The 18,441-nt window shown below is 34.8% G+C and overlaps 1 protein-coding gene across 1 annotated transcript in view; it reads right to left on the reverse strand.

Moving 5' to 3' along the window:
• The window catches only part of LOC145694564 (uncharacterized), an 89,017-nt gene that overhangs the window by 15,915 nt on the left and 54,661 nt on the right, over window positions 1-18,441 (reverse strand). Inside the window, exon 2 of the mRNA XM_081770897.1 lies at window positions 4,549-4,652. Coding sequence (XP_081627023.1) covers window positions 4,549-4,650 — 102 coding nt within the window. The 5' untranslated portion in view covers window positions 4,651-4,652. The remainder of the gene's footprint in view (window positions 1-4,548; window positions 4,653-18,441) is intronic.

The raw sequence follows: 18,441 nt of genomic DNA on the forward strand, positions 1-18,441 counted from the left end.
AAATCGTAATAAATCATCGCACGAAAATTTTCACGAGTTAATTCAATTTTTCTGTTGTCTCGCAATCTTCAAATCAATGTAAACAACACAAATAAAGCTAATGACAAAACATTTGAAGTAGTTATGGTAAACAATGTCAAAACATATCAACGCAAACAAAAAAAAAAAAAAAAATAGCGCATAACTACAATCAGTGTTGCCAAGGCTCAAAATATAAATATAAATAGTGGCCCTCGTATAACTCAAAAATGGAAAAACGGCATTTTTTAGAATGTATTTACTTTTGCCTAGTCCAAATATCGAGTTTATTTAGAACAGAAAAAATGCTTCGTTTTTGGAATTATCCACTGGAGCACATGCTTCCGTGTTAACATGGAATTTTTGTTGCCAGCATAAATACCATAATTCTATCTAACTCTGGAATAAAAGTGTTCTATAATAATCATGTTCAGTATGTGATAGTGCCAATAAAGTACGAAAATGAAAGTAATGGTGTAGGTAATTACTAAAGTAGACCCAAGTAGACCCAAAATAACGTGATCGCTAATCAGAAGACAGTGCACGATGTTTTACGTCTACTGTATAAGGTTGATTCACGATAAGTCAGAGGTGTTTTGATCATGTGGTGCCGGTAAAAACAACCAAGGTACAACAGCAACATTTGCAGAACTTTATACAGGCTTCCTCTAACAATCTAAACAAATGACGTCATAGTAGTCTCAGTGAAATTTTTCTATCGATCTTGGAGTCTTCGATCAATGTTTCAAAACTGACACAAGAGGGAATATTTCAACGTTTAGCCAAACGAAGATCGTACTTTGATCATTGTCGTCATTTGTTTACATTGCGAGGTAATCTGTATAAAGTTCTACAAAGTTGCTAGCTGACGGACTAGTCTGAACAATAATATTCCAAAAAAGTAGGAACTTTCATCTGTGTCATCCGATATTCAGATTAGCACAGAAAAATTCAGATTACCAACCAGGGCGTATTTAATATTTTGTTTCGGGGAGTATGCACATTCTTCTTAGTGGGTGTATATATACTGGGTTTATGTAAGTATACAGTTATTATATATACTATATATGAATTTATCTATTTCGGGGGGGCTTGAGCCCGATAGCCACTCCCCTAAATATTCCACTGACCACAACTATATCTATGTGATACCAAAAAAAAACTTTTCTCATGGAGGAAAGACTATAGTATGCTGTCTTTGTCGTAAAAATACGTCACTGTAGTAATTATGATCATAGATGTATCGCGGTTTGCATCGCAATTCTGTGATTTTGTGTGGCAAACTTCGTTGCAAAACCGTTTTTAAAAAAACGCTTATTTGCACTACTGTTCCGCTTAATCGTATATTATTTGAATAGCTAACAAAACAAAAAAACAAAACAAAAAAAAAAACAGAGTTCTCGGTTGGTCACAATGTGACACTATCACAATAATCACACACTTTAAGAATGTATGAAACCATACACCTTAAACACTTCAGAACAAAGTGCATGTATGGTCAAGTCAGTACAATTGAGAACTTCTATATTTTGTGTTGTGACTACTTAATGATGTAGGATCACGCTATTTAATTTAAACAATTGAAAATACGCATGTTTATCTACCACGCTCTATGAAAAATAAAAAAAATCCTTCTTTTTGAGCATCTATATCACAAGAAGTAATAGAAGCCATGTTTGTTGATAAGTCTCTGTATATACCTATGCTATATGTATGAGAAATTAATAAAATGGTGAAATGAAAAAAGTGGGAGGAAACGAAAGAACCCCGAGAAAACCCACTAGCACGGTGTTTGTCCACCACAAAGTCCACACGGCGCGAGCTGGGATCAAACCAGAGACCCCAAGCACGGGAGGTGAACGCTCTACCACTGAGCCACCACGCCCCTTTGAGATTCATACAGATGAAAATAATGATGTATTTCTATTCTTATCATTATTTAAGTTGAAGTTGTTATGTAAATGTGAACTATATTCTATATATTTTATTTATATTTTAATGTGAACTATATTTTAATGTCCGATCGACGAAAATAGATCAGAGAAATAGCGGAGGAAGTAAGGATTGATAGTCATAGTATTTGGGATATTGTACACCAACACCTTCAGCTCACAAAGTTCTGTTCCAGATGGGTTCCTCACAATTTTAACATTTTTCAGAAGCAATCTCGGGTGCAAATGTGTCAGGAAAATTTGGATTTTATGGAAGCAGATAACTACTTGTACAATCCGCGGCAAAAAACCTGCAACATGAACATATAAGTTTATTGTGAAATGAAGAAGTCTTTTGCTCCAAAATAAGTGTGCACGGGAGGAGGCCGAGGTTTATCCTGGCATGATTCGTTCCATTTAGACGTTATGTTCATTCCCTGTGCTGTTAGGCGTAGTTTCACAATAAACTTACATCCTCATGTTGCAGGTTTTTTGCCGCGGATTGTACCAGCATGTAGTGACAAGGAATAAAATACCTCAGGGGCCAGCAATTTTCAAGCGACAAGCAGGTAATGCATGCTGTGATACAGTTCTTTGACTCCAAGGAGATATATTTTTATGTTGAAGGCATTGAGTCACTTGGAACAAAATGAAGACGATGTATAGAACTGGAAGGTGATTACATTGAAAAATAATGTTTTTTTTTTTTTTCAGCTCATTGGTTTTGTTGTTAGTTCGCAATAGATATGATTTTCCCAACACTCCTCGTAGCGGCATATCTCGGGCTGCAGGTGGATTCAAATGGGAAGTGCGTTAAATTATTAGTTTTTTGTGTGTGCGGGGGGGGGGGAGGGTAAAAAGATGTAAGTGCAGAGAACTTTATCGGCAGTTACACGAAGTGTATGGTGAAAATAGAATGTTGAACTTCTGCATGATAATACGAGCCCCGTACAGCGAAACTGATGTGCAGTGTTCTGCTCAAGTTTCAGTGGGAAGTATGGGAACATTTCCCTTATAGTCCAAATCTTGCACCTTGTGATTTCATTGTTTTCGGTCCCATGAAAAAAAAAAAAAAAAAAAAAAACTTTCAAAGTGACGATATTACTCGGATGACAAGGTGAAAGCTGGAACCCAACAATGGTTATCGGACGTTAAAAGTGAATTCTTCGCAGGAAGCATAGAAAAACTTGTGCCACGACTCGATAAATGTTTAAATAAAACAAGTGATTACATTGAAAAGTGACTTTTTGTAGAGTCCGCAGAAAAGAAAAAACTGCAACATGAGCATATAAGTTTATTGTGAAACGACAAAGTCTTTTGCTCCAAATTAAATATGCAAGGGAGGACGCGGACCGATGTTTCTTCTGGTGTGATTCGTGTCAGAAGATATTATGTTGATTCCCAGCACTGTTAGGCGTAGTCTCACAGAAAGCTTACATGCTCACGTTGCAGGTTTTTTGCTGCGAATTGTACAGGACTTTTGTGTAGAAATAAAAATATTGTAAAAGTTCGCTCCTATTCTGTTTTCTTAAGCATTGCGTCTAACTTTTTGACTAATCTTCGTAATTAATTGGCAACACAATCGAATCTTCACTTTCTACGATGAACTTGGCAACGTGAGGTAAAGTGAATCGTGATTGAAGAGTGATTTGAACAAAGTGAATCTTATGGCTTAGCCGGAAATTCATTTACATATTTTCTGACTTGTCATAATAATAATAATAATAATAATAATAATAATAATAATAATAATAATAATAATAATAATAATAATAATAATAATAATAATAATAATATGATTATGATGATGATGATGATGATGGACAATAAGACCACAGACAGTAAGCCCAACAGTGGGAAGCGGAAGGCCAGCCAACATTGGCCATACTTTAGAATGGCCACTTTCCTGACTATTTGTCAACCAACTCAATGATCAAAGATAACCTTAACTGCAGTGACGTGCGCATGACTTTATTTCGGAAGGGGGTCCAAATTCATTATGAGGATAAATTATATTCAAATGTGTTGAATAGTTCCTAAAATTAGACTAAGTTTAGAGAAAAGTCGGGAATTTGGAGGTGGAATGCCTGTCCCTGCTCTATGGAACAGGGGCGCCTTTAAGATTTTAATTTTGAGTAGACCCGCTCCCCCGCTTACGGATACATGTACTACACGTTTGATTAACACTAGGAAATTTCTTTTACAGTAGTGATTGATGCTATTTCTTAAATAATTATCTACCAATAATATAAATAGTGGAAAATATATTTACTCTTTATTGTATCTTTTAGCGTTTATTTATTTTTTCAAAATTTTTGGGTAGGCACGTGCCTACCCAGCCTACCTGTTGAAGCCGCCACTGCTACAAAACAAATGAAACTGTGATTAGGAGTGCAAGGTCGAAATTGTCGGCTAAATGACGGCGAATTCTTGTTTGGCCAACATGCACTTCAGCAATTTTCCTACTTTTTTTTTTTTCAACTTAATTCTTGCAATTCCCAAAATCCCCACTCAGTATGACGTTAGGCTAGGTAGAACGTATGAACTGTGCTGCTACAGAAATCAATACATTGAAAGCTTAAAAACATAAAACTCTTACTGAATTCCTTTTCTCTAAAGGTGGAAGTGTATGAGGTTTCTTTCGTTGCAAAATAGAAGAATCACCAATGCTCTGGGCGGACGGTGGCTGTTTCGTTTTCATATCTGAAAAAAGAAGATGTATTTAAATGAAACTGCACAAACAGATGAATACATTAGAGATTCATAATTCTGATATAATCATAAATTATTATCTTCTGGAAATCAATACTTCCTCTACGTGATTCATTTAACTATCCATATAAGATAATATATTTGATAAATCTGTCATTTTAGAGCCAATGCGTGCTGCTAATTTTATGAGTCATAAATTACCGTACATGGGTAACTGGAAAATTCAGTTCATCAGAGAAGATATAAAGAATTTTCCCATAAAAGTTTACTGAAAAATCTGTATGCATTAAAGAGAAAAAAAGAAAGTAAAGATTAAGTTCTAAAGAAAAAAAAAAACAATAGATATATTACAGCACAATTATCTGCTCCAAAGTGCGAATTTTTGTAACGTTGTTATTTGATTCCACACAGTGGCGTAGCACACTTTTGCGCCCCCCCCCCCGCAAACTATAGAGAAGGGGCCCTAGTTGTAAAGCCGATAGAAGTAAGATTGAAGTTCTACTTCTTTAAATCTTTATTCATAGCAAGACTTCGGGGCCTCCTATACCTCGCCCCCCCCCGCACTTCGGGGGTTGCGGGAGCAGCTGCTACGCCACTGATTCCACACTTAATTATGCGCTATACATTTTTATCCCACCACTTCCAACTTAGGTATACATTGTTTACTCAAAAATATGGTTTAAAATCAATGCATCATTATTTGTTAATATAATAATTCTGCATATACGTACAAGCATGTGGTGTGGGGAACAGTTGGTCTGTGGTAGAACGCTCAAATCAGGTACAAGGGTTCCTGATTCAATTCCCTACCACGCGGGTTTGTGATGGATAATGTCGTGTCCGTGGCTTTAATCGTGATCCTCCAGATATAAAATTAGAAATGTTAATACATTTCACAATCTTGTGGCCATTATATACTAGAAAACTTAATAATAGGATATGGGAACCGGTGGTATCAAACCACTTCATGTATGACACTGCTGGTTGTCAAAATTACAATACCAACAAGGAAAGACGGAAATGCGTCTATACAGAATTGTACAGAAGGATATGTCCTACGAACAATACACTTTAAACAAAATAGTGTATCCATGAATTCGGCAGCGCGCTTTGTTTGGTGTTAGTAGTAGTACCAGGAGAGGACAGTGTATGAACCACTCAGTTCATGCAGCGTGGACAACCAACATGCAGGCAAAAGTCGTTATGCCTCATTGACGCCGAAGGGCACGAACTATACAGACGACTTCTTTCCAAAGGTGTCGCATGGTCGGCAGTATTATTACATATTTAATCTATAGACATACACTTATTTAAAGTAAATTCTTAGCGAAATCTTAACAAAATTTCTTCCCAAATTTTAATGAAGTGGCAACATGGTAGATAAATGTTGGGTCATACCACTAATCTACAAATCCATCAAATAGTTCCATGATTCTTTCCAGGTGGCAGTCAAAGACAGTAGACGCAGAGTTGATACTATCCCCATCTATTAGCATCGGCAAGTTATATAAATGTGAATACAAGTAAACACGGCATCTATGTAAAGATGACGTCTGTCGGAGATGATTTTGGTAAAGTATCACCATCTGAGAATCCTTGGGATATTTGTGATATTACATGGTGTGAGTAAAAAGCTAGAAATCTGTTATTTTAATGTTTTTCTTTTTTTTCAGTTGGGAATTTAAAAAAAAAAAAACATATTCCTGTAGCTTCATCTCCAATTCCAGAATGACCTTTGTATATACTGAATTAGCCTTCTCTTCTAAACCAGAATTCAAGGACGTTAACGAAAACCAAGTCTGTTTCAGATCAATAATTTCACTTTCTTTCACTAACTTGCAATTCACAAAGAGCAGATAATATAAAAGACATGAGCTTTTAAAATAGGATACTTAAACTGGCCAAATGACTGACTCAGAACTAGAAATATAACTAGAAATATAACTCATTATATTTATTGAATAAATTATAACCGTTTGTGTATTGTAGAAGTACTATTTTTATGCGTTTATTAAAGTATTGTACTCTTCTGTTTGTTTGTTTGTTATTATCAAATCTTGGAACTTAAATTTAAGTCTCTTCCTTATAAACTTGTGCCCTATAAACTTTGGTACAGATACTCTACGTAAATCCGCTGATAAAACAATATTTTCACTTTTTTTTCTCTAGCTTGTTTTACTCTAAAATTAATTATTACAAAATGTGTTTTGATTGCGCATGTGTGCTGACAACGACAGTTAATTAAGACATTACTTCAATAGACAGCGGTGGTTCAAGTGCTGGTTTGAGCATCGTGACGTCCTTAACGTAACAATAAGAAAAAGCTCTTATAAAGCCTCTTAGTAGTATTAAAATGCGGGTTCTGCGCCACTGACCCTCTACCCACTTTCTCAGTCCCGCCTGAAGCAGACAACGAGTTTCCCAGTGCCGCCCGACACACTATGCCGGAAGACACAGGGAGGATACGAGAAATCGAGCATCGTGAACCGTCAACCCACGGCCTTTTACGACCTCCATTTTAGGGGTGAATTTGTTCCCTTTTACGACCTCCATTTTAGGGGGTGTACTCGTTCCCTTTTATGACCTCTATTTTAGGGGTGTACTCGTTCCCTTTTATGAGCATATTTTTCAACCCCTATTTTAACATAACAGAAATGACATAAGAATACGTAATATAGCAGGGTGAACTCGTTCCCTTTTATGAGCATATTTTCCACCCCTATTTCAACATAGCGCATCAGACAGAGACTATGAGCACACACAGCAGAACAGACTCGTTCCCTTTTATGACCTCCATTTTAAGGGGTGTACTCGTTCCCTTTTATGAGCATATTTTTCAACCCCTATTTCAACATAGGAGATAACACATAAGATTACGAACACATAAAAGAGAAGTTAACACATAAGAGTACGTAACACACAGCAGAACAGATAATACATAAGAGTACCTAACATAACAAGGGTGAACTCGTTCTACCCCTATTTTAATTACGAACACATAGAAGAGAAGATAACAGATAAGAATATGAAACACACGGCAGAACAGATAACACATAAGAGTACGTAACATAACAAGGGTGTACTCGTTTTCAACCCCTATTTTAACATAGCAGAAATTACACTGACACTACGTAACACACAGCAGAACAGATAACACATAGCACAGCTAATAAAAGAGCATGGCTTATTTTCCAACCCTTATTTTAACATAGCAGAAATTACACTGAGACTATGAACACACAACAGAACAGATAATACATAGCACAGCTAATAAAAGAACATGGCTTATTTTTTAACCCCTATTTTAACATAGCAGAAATTACACTGAGACTATGAACACACAGCAGAACAGATAATACATAGCACAGCTAATAAAAGAGCATGGCTTATTTTCCAACCCTTATTTTAACATAGCAGAAATTACACTGAGACTATGAACACAGCAGAGCATAAGAGTACGTAACACACAAGGGTGTATTCATTCTCTTTTATGAGCATATTTTCCAACCCCTATTTCAACATGACAGAGACTACGAAACATGACGGACATAGCACAGGGGGTGTATTCATTTTCTCCACTCCAAATTGAACATAGCAGAAATTACACTGATAGTACGTAACACACAAAAACCTCCATTTTAGGGGTGGACTCGTTCTCTTTTATAATTACTTTTCCAACCCCTATTTTACCATAGCAGAAATTACATAATTTTTTTTCAACCCCTATTTTAAGACAATGAATACCTATGTAGCATAGCGATTGGATACGCTCTTTCAACCGATTTGGATGAAACTAGGCATATGGGGGTTTTCGACCATGCTGAGTACGAATATCATACCTATTTTTACCTGGGTTCTATAGTTTATGTGGCATACGCCCTTTCTATGACAATTTTAACCGATTTGGATGAAACTCGGTATATGAGGGTTTTCGGACATGCTGATTACAAATATCATACTTATTTTTATCTGGGTATGATAGTTTATGTGGGATACGCCCTTTGTATGACACTTAAAACCTAATAACTCGAAAACGGAGCCAAATATCGAAGTGGTGTTTCCACATTTAGCAATAGGTCATCAGGTACTACAAGTTCCAAAATTAGTGGTCATCGAGGTCAAAGGTCAACATACTTAAAACCTAATAACTCGAAAACGGATCCACATATTGAGGTGCCGTTTCCACATATATCAATAGGTGATCAGCAACCACAAGTTCCAAAATTAGTGGTCATCGAGGTCAAAGGTCAAAATACTTAAAACCTAAAAACTCGAAAACGAAGCAACGTATTGAGGTGATGTTGAAACCAAATCTAGTAATTATTCATCAACTAGTGCAAGTTCCAAAATAATGACCATCGAGGTCAAAGGTCAACATACTTAAAACCTAATAACTCGAAAACGGAGCCAAATTTTGAGGTGCTGTTTCCAAATCTAGTAATAGGTCATCAGGTACTACAAGTTCCAAAATTAGTGACCATCGAGGTCAAAGGTCAAAGTACTTAAAACCCAATCACTCGAAAATGGATCCACATATTGAGGTGCTGTTTCCAAATCTGGTAATTGGTCATCAACTAGTACAAGTTCCAAAATAGTGACCATTGAGGTCAAAGGTCAAAATACTTAAAACCTAATAACTCGAAAACGGATCCACTTATTGAGATGGTGTTTCCAAATCTAGTAATTGGTCATCAGGTACCACAAGTTCCAAAATTAGTGGTCATCGAGGTCAAAGGTCAAAATACTTAAAACCCAATAACTCGAAAACGAAGCAACGTATTGAGGTGGTGTTTCCACATTTAGCAATAGGTCATCAGGTACCACAAGTTCCAAAAATAACGACCATCGAGGTCAAAGGTCAACGTGGGATACGCCCTTTGTATGACACTTAAAACCTAATAACTCGAAAACGGAGCCAAATATCGAAGTGGTGTTTCCACATTTAGCAATAGGTCATCAGGTACTACAAGTTCCAAAATTAGTGGTCATCGAGGTCAAAGGTCAACATACTTAAAACCTAATAACTCGAAAACGGATCCACATATTGAGGTGCCGTTTCCACATATATCAATAGGTGATCAGCAACCACAAGTTCCAAAATTAGTGGTCATCGAGGTCAAAGGTCAAAATACTTAAAACCTAAAAACTCGAAAACGAAGCAACGTATTGAGGTGATGTTTCCAAATCTAGTAATTATTCATCAACTAGTGCAAGTTCCAAAATAATGACCATCGAGGTCAAAGGTCAACATACTTAAAACCTAATAACTCGAAAACGGAGCCAAATTTTGAGGTGCTGTTTCCAAATCTAGTAATAGGTCATCAGGTACTACAAGTTCCAAAATTAGTGACCATCGAGGTCAAAGGTCAAAGTACTTAAAACCCAATCACTCGAAAATGGATCCACATATTGAGGTGCTGTTTCCAAATCTGGTAATTGGTCATCAACTAGTACAAGTTCCAAAATAGTGACCATTGAGGTCAAAGGTCAAAACTCGAAAACGGATCCACTTATTGAGATGGTGTTTCCAAATCTAGTAATTGGTCATCAGGTACCACAAGTTCCAAAATTAGTGGTCATCGAGGTCAAAGGTCAAAATACTTAAAACCCAATAACTCGAAAACGAAGCAACGTATTGAGGTGGTGTTTCCACATTTAGCAATAGGTCATCAGGTACCACAAGTTCCAAAAATAACGACCATCGAGGTCAAAGGTCAACGTGGGATACGCCCTTTGTATGACACTTAAAACCTAATAACTCGAAAACGGAGCCAAATATCGAAGTGGTGTTTCCACATTTAGCAATAGGTCATCAGGTACTACAAGTTCCAAAATTAGTGGTCATCGAGGTCAAAGGTCAACATACTTAAAACCTAATAACTCGAAAACGGATCCACATATTGAGGTGCCGTTTCCACATATATCAATAGGTGATCAGCAACCACAAGTTCCAAAATTAGTGGTCATCGAGGTCAAAGGTCAAAATACTTAAAACCTAAAAACTCGAAAACGAAGCAACGTATTGAGGTGATGTTTCCAAATCTAGTAATTATTCATCAACTAGTGCAAGTTCCAAAATAATGACCATCGAGGTCAAAGGTCAACATACTTAAAACCTAATAACTCGAAAACGGAGCCAAATTTTGAGGTGCTGTTTCCAAATCTAGTAATAGGTCATCAGGTACTACAAGTTCCAAAATTAGTGACCATCGAGGTCAAAGGTCAAAGTACTTAAAACCCAATCACTCGAAAATGGATCCACATATTGAGGTGCTGTTTCCAAATCTGGTAATTGGTCATCAACTAGTACAAGTTCCAAAATAGTGACCATTGAGGTCAAAGGTCAAAACTCGAAAACGGATCCACTTATTGAGATGGTGTTTCCAAATCTAGTAATTGGTCATCAGGTACCACAAGTTCCAAAATTAGTGGTCATCGAGGTCAAAGGTCAAAATACTTAAAACCCAATAACTCGAAAACGAAGCAACGTATTGAGGTGGTGTTTCCACATTTAGCAATAGGTCATCAGGTACCACAAGTTCCAAAAATAACGACCATCGAGGTCAAAGGTCAACATACGTAAAACCTAATAACACGAAAACTGAGCCACATATTGAGATGCCGTTTCCACATTGAGTAATAGGTCATCAGGTACCACGAGTCCCAAAATAGTGGCCATCGAGATCAAAGGTGAACATACTTAAAACCTAATAACTCTTAAATGAATCCACATATTGAAATGTTGTTTCCACATTTAGTAATTGGTCATCAGGTACTACAAGTTCCAAAATAGTGATCATCGAGGTCAAAGGTCAAAACTCAGAAACGGAGCCACATATCGAAGTGGTGTTTCCACATTTAGTAATTGGTCATCAAATACTACAAGTTCCAAAATAATGACCATCGAGGTCAAAGGTCAAAAACTCGAAAGCGGAGCCAAGTATTGAGGTGTTGCTTCTACATTTAGTAATTGGTTATCAACTACTACAAGTTCCAAAATAATGACCTTCGAGGTCAAAGGTCAAATATTTAAACGCAAATAACCCTTAAACAGAGCAACGTATTGAGGTGCTGTTTCCAAATCTAGTAATACGTCAACAACTATTACATGTTCCAAAAGTATTGACTATCGAGGTCAATGGTCAAATATTTAAGCCTTAATAACTTTAAACAAAGCCTGTGTGATCTATTCAATTTTGTACAAGTGAAGAAGGAATAAATTTGAGTGGCTTATTTACTTTTGTATTAATGAGAAAGAAATCCAATTTTAATTAGCGCAGAATTTCTGTACCCTTTTAGGCTATTCAAATGGATTAACAAGAAAGCAAGCAAAGATATGCCATATTAACTAGCTGAGAATTATATGTCATCTTGTATTATTTAAGCAAAACGAAGAAAGCAAACATGGACCATTTTACTCAAATTTGGATAGAGTATTTATCTTTGTATGAACCAGAAAAAATGAAGAGGGTCCGTTTTAACTAGTTCAATATTTCTGTACAATTTTGTACTACTCAAATAAACGAAATTTTATTTTTGTATCAATCACAAGAAAATCAAAGAAGGGTCATTTTATACCTTTTTTGTGCTATTCAAATAATAGAGGGAACAAATTTCAGTGGTCTATTTTATTTTTTGTACCAATCAGAAGAAAAGCAAAGATATGCCATTTTAACTATTTAAACAAAAGAAAGGATAAATTTGAGTGACCTATTCAATTTTGTACCAACGAGAAATACCATTTTGTACTACTCCAATAAACGAAGGAATACCAATAAAAAAGAAGCGAAGATTAGGTGAATTATTTTCTTTTGTACCAACTGGAAAAGAGAAGAAGAGCTACTTTAACTAGCTCAGAATTTATATACATTTTCTACTAATCAAATATACGAAAGAATAAATTTAAGTGACCTATTCAATTTTGTACCAATGAAAAAAGTCATTTAACTGGCTCAGAATTTTACTACTCAAACAAACAATGGAGTATTTAGTTTTGCACCATTTTGGAGTATTCAAATAAACAAAGATCAATTAAACGAAGTAATGCATTTGAGTGAGGTATTTAATTTGAAAAACCGAAGCAGGATCATCTTATACCATTTTGTATTATTTCAACAAACAAAGGAATAAATTTATATTAACCAGAAAAAGCAAAAAAAGGACCATTTAAAACTAGTCTAATAAACGAAGGCATAAATATGAGTGAGCTATTTAGCTTTGTACGAACCAGAAAAAGGTGAAGAAGTTTAATTTTATACCTTTTGGTACTATTCAAATAATCGAGGGAATAAATTTAGGTGGTCTATTTTATTTTTGTACTTATTCGAAAAAAAAGCGAAGAAGGACCATTTTATACATTTTTTACCATTCCTATTTCCTTTTGTTCCAACGAGAACCATTTATAACAGGCTTAGATTTTTATGTCTTTTTTGCAATATTTCTACCAAACAGAAAAAAGCTACCCAAATAAACAAAGGAATAAATTTGTAATAACCACAAAAAGCGAAGAAATGACATTTTTAACTAGCTCAGAATTTCTAGACCATGTTGTACTATTTAAACAAACAAAGGGATAAATTTGAGTGGTTATTCAATTTTGTAGCAAGAAGAAAAAAGGAAAGAACTAACATTTTGTACTAATCAAATAAATGAAGGAATAGTTAGTTTTGTACCAAGCAAAATAAGAAAAAGCAGTGAAGAACAAATAAAATTTGGATGGACTATTTTCTTATGTACCAACATAAAAGAGAAACCGAAGGAGGGATAAATTTGGGTGACCTATTCAGTTTTGTACTACTAAAATAAACGAAAGGAATAAAACGGAGAATGGCCATTTTATTTAATTTTGTAGTACTCAAATATGCAAAGGTATAAATCTGTGTAACCCATTCAGTTTTGTACTAAGCAGAAAATTTGTTGGCTTTGTTTAGAAAGACCATTTTATCTTTTGTATTCAGATTTTCCGGCTACTTTTTGCGCTCTACAAATAGAGATTATTTTATGTGCCTTTCGTAACGAAGGAACAAATTTGAAGGAGGCTCATTTTAACTAATCCTGCTTCGAGTAGATCAATGTGGCATTATTGCGACTTTCATTTTCGAATACATACGGATTAAACAAGAGGACCAACAATTAGAAACCCACTAGTACAGGGCATCGATTCAGTAAAAGGCCGTTATGCTTTCTTCTACGGTCTTCTTCGGCATGCAAGATTAATATTCGATACTTGGAACTTGACCCAATAAGCATCTGTTAACTTTATCCATATCCGTAAAATATTCTTTGGTGTGTAAAATTGGATTCACTCATCAGTATAGTAGTTAAAGATAATTGCTTCCCATCTCGTAATACCCTGTAAAGGCTTGTCTGAACAATGAACAAAATCAATTAGATACTTGTAAATTTTAATGGAAGAATTACCTTTATTCTATCTGAGACAATCTACACCCACGGAATCATCGTTATACATTACAAATAGTGTTAATAGGCATGTTTTTCCACCCCCAAAATTAAAATAGAAGTTCTGAAATTTTTCTATTGGCACATCCTAGTACTTCTTAGTTATATCTCCAAAATACTGTACATCTCTTGCCCATTTAATTTAGCCTTAAATCTGAGAAATTGGATTGTATAAATGTGTTCACAGAATGGCGGTGTAATTGGTTCGCCACTAGCAAATTGTTATCTTTACCTAATAACTCTCTTAGAGATCATTATTGCTGGTAGACTACAATACACCTTTAAAATCTATTCTCATTCGAAAAATAAACTGCACAATAACAGACTATTATAAGTACAGTGCAATACCGCTATTAATTGGAAATTCTTACACAATGTATCGTTCTTGTAAAACCTACTACTAATCGGGGAATTATTGTTATCGAAGTCTACTCCAACTAAGCATAAGGAGAAAGTAGTATTTTTTTTTGCCATAATGGATTATTCTGTATGTATAGCTTTATTGTGAGAAAAAACATTTGTTATTCTTTATCACCAAGTTTCCAAATATCGCGAGGTCCAACAGATAGGTATCAGGAGATACCGCAAAAAGGCCAGTTTTACCACACGTGTAAAGCAACCAAGTAAATCTGCAATCTGGATACATGGCCTGAACTCGCACCCATGATTCCAAAACTGTAGTAGCTCATCCAAAGTGTCCTGTGTTCTCCCATAGCGAAAGAAACGATAATATCTATCCATCAAATAATTGTCTACCACATCGTTATAGTGTGCATTATGCTCAACAAAACATGGCTGTATACCATTATGTAACCGAAAATATCTAATTGTAGACCATTAAGTTGTACCACAGGGAAATGAAAAAACAGTAACTCACACAACCAAGTATGTGTTAAAGTATTTAGTCGTTAATACAAAAGTAAACAAGCCTTGGTACAAAACTAAATATTCTATACCTTCTCGGTGGTACTAAATAGTACAAAATACTCAGTTTGTTACAATGGTACAAAACTAAATTCCTTCAATTTTCCCAGCTGGTACAAAAGAAAATATTCCATTCTTCACTCCTTTGTTTTGCCTGGTACAAAACTAAATTCCTTCGTTTATTTGAGTAGTGCATTTCCATACATTTGTTTAAACAGCACACGCTAATATAATAAAATGGCATATCTTGTTCGTACATATGCCACTCAAATTCATTTATTCTTCCCTTTGACCTCTAAAATGATAATGATAATGATTTAAAATTTAATTATCCATTTTTTCACACTCTCTCTTTATCTCTACTTAATTAAAAAAACTATCGTATCTACTACTACAGTATTTACCCATATAGAACTGTCTCAAAATTATCTATTCGTTTTCTTTTACTAGCTGTAACCTCATAAATTCTAAGATATGGATAAAGTTAACAGATGCTTATTGGGTCAAGTTCCAAGTATCGAATATTAATCTTGCATGCCGAAGAAGACCGTAGAAGAAAGCATAACGGCCTTTTACTGAATCGATGCCCTGTACTAGTGGGTTTCTAATTGTTGGTCCTCTTGTTTAATCCGTATGTATTCGAAAATGAAAGTCGCAATAATGCCACATTGATCTACTCGAAGCAGGGGATTAGTTAAAATGAGCCTCCTTCAAATTTGTTCCTTCGTTACGAAAGGCACATAAAATGATCTCTATTTGTAGAGCGCAAAAAGTAGCCGGAAAATCTGAATACAAAAGATAAAATGGTCTTTCTAAACAAAGCCAACAAATTTTCTGCTTAGTACAAAACTGAATGGGTTACACAGATTTATATCTTTGCATATTTGAGTACTACAAAATTAAATAAAATGGCCATTCTCCGTTTTATTCCTTCGTTTATTTTAGTAGTACAAAACTGAATAGGTCACCCAAATTTATCCCTCCTTCGGTTTCTCTTTTTTGTTGGTACATAAGAAAATAGTCCATCCAAATTTTATTTGTTCTTCACTGCTTTTTCTTATTTTGCTTGGTACAAAACTAACTATTCCTTCATTTATTTGATTAGTACAAAATGTTAGTTCTTTCCTTTTTCTTCTTGCTACAAAATTGAATAACCACTCAAATTTATCCCTTTGTTTGTTTAAATAGTACAACATGGTCTAGAAATTCTGAGCTAGTTAAAATGTCATTTCTTCGCTTTTTGTGGTTACTACAAATTTATTCCTTTGTTTATTTGGGTAGCTTTTTTCTGTTTGGTAGAAATATTGCAAAAAAGACATAAAAATCTAAGCCTGTTATAAATGGTTCTCGTTGGAACAAAAGGAAATAGGAATGGTAAAAAATGTATAAAATGGTCCTTCTTCGCTTTTTTTTCGAATAAGTACAAAAATAAAATAGACCACCTAAATTTATTCCCTCGATTATTTGAATAGTACCAAAAGGTATAAAATTAACCTTCTTCACCTTTTTCTGGTTCGTACAAAGCTAAATAGCTCACTCATATTTATGCCTTCGTTTATTAGACTAGTTTTAAATGGTCCTTTTTTTGCTTTTTCTGGTTAATATAAATTTATTCCTTTGTTTGTTGAAATAATACAAAATGGTATAAGATGATCCTGCTTCGGTTTTTCAAATTAAATACCTCACTCAAATGCATTACTTCGTTTAATTGATCTTTGTTTATTTGAATACTCCAAAATGGTGCAAAACTAAATACTCCATTGTTTATTTGAGTAGTAAAATTCTGAGCCAGTTAAATGACTTTTTTCATTGGTACAAAATTGACTAGGTCACTTAAATTTATTCTTTCGTATATTTGATTAGTAGAAAATGTATATAAATTCTGAGCTAGTTAAAGTAGCTCTTCTTCTCTTTTCCAGTTGGTACAAAAGAAAATAATTCACCTAATCTTCGCTTCTTTTTTATTGGTATTCCTTCGTTTATTGGAGTAGTACAAAATGGTATTTCTCGTTGGTACAAAATTGAATAGGTCACTCAAATTTATCCTTTCTTTTGTTTAAATAGTTAAAATGGCATATCTTGCTTTTCTTCTGATTGGTACAAAAAATAAAATAGACCACTGAAATTTGTTCCCTCTATTATTTGAATAGCACAAAAAGGTATAAAATGACCCTTCTTTGATTTTCTTGTGATTGATACAAAAATAAAATTTCGTTTATTTGAGTAGTACAAAATTGTACAGAAATATTGAACTAGTTAAAACGGACCTTCTTCATTTTTTCTGGTTCATACAAAGATAAATACTCTATCCAAATTTGAGTAAAATGGTCCATGTTTGCTTTCTTCGTTTTGCTTAAATAATACAAGATGACATATAATTCTCAGCTAGTTAATATGGCATATCTTTGCTTGCTTTCTTGTTAATCCATTTGAATAGCCTAAAAGGGTACAGAAATTCTGCGCTAATTAAAATTGGATTTCTTTCTCATTAATACAAAAGTAAATAAGCCACTCAAATTTATTCCTTCTTCACTTGTACAAAATTGAATAGATCACACAGGCTTTGTTTAAAGTTATTAAGGCTTAAATATTTGACCATTGACCTCGATAGTCAATACTTTTGGAACATGTAATAGTTGATGACGTATTACTAGATTTGGAAACAGCACCTCAATACGTTGCTCTGTTTAAGGGTTATTTGCGTTTAAATATTTGACCTTTGACCTCGAAGGTCATTATTTTGGAACTTGTAGTAGTTGATAACCAATTACTAAATGTAGAAGCAACACCTCAATACTTGGCTCCGCTTTCGAGTTTTTGACCTTTGACCTCGATGGTCATTATTTTGGAACTTGTAGTATTTGATGACCAATTACTAAATGTGGAAACACCACTTCGATATGTGGCTCCGTTTCTGAGTTTTGACCTTTGACCTCGATGATCACTATTTTGGAACTTGTAGTACCTGATGACCAATTACTAAATGTGGAAACAACATTTCAATATGTGGATTCATTTAAGAGTTATTAGGTTTTAAGTATGTTCACCTTTGATCTCGATGGCCACTATTTTGGGACTCGTGGTACCTGATGACCTATTACTCAATGTGGAAACGGCATCTCAATATGTGGCTCAGTTTTCGTGTTATTAGGTTTTACGTATGTTGACCTTTGACCTCGATGGTCGTTATTTTTGGAACTTGTGGTACCTGATGACCTATTGCTAAATGTGGAAACACCACCTCAATACGTTGCTTCGTTTTCGAGTTATTGGGTTTTAAGTATTTTGACCTTTGACCTCGATGACCACTAATTTTGGAACTTGTGGTACCTGATGACCAATTACTAGATTTGGAAACACCATCTCAATAAGTGGATCCGTTTTCGAGTTTTGACCT

This window comes from Thermobia domestica, chromosome 9 (assembly GCF_964235325.1).
Source record: "Thermobia domestica chromosome 9, izTheDome1.hap1.1, whole genome shotgun sequence".
Lineage (NCBI taxonomy): Eukaryota > Metazoa > Arthropoda > Insecta > Zygentoma > Lepismatidae > Thermobia > Thermobia domestica.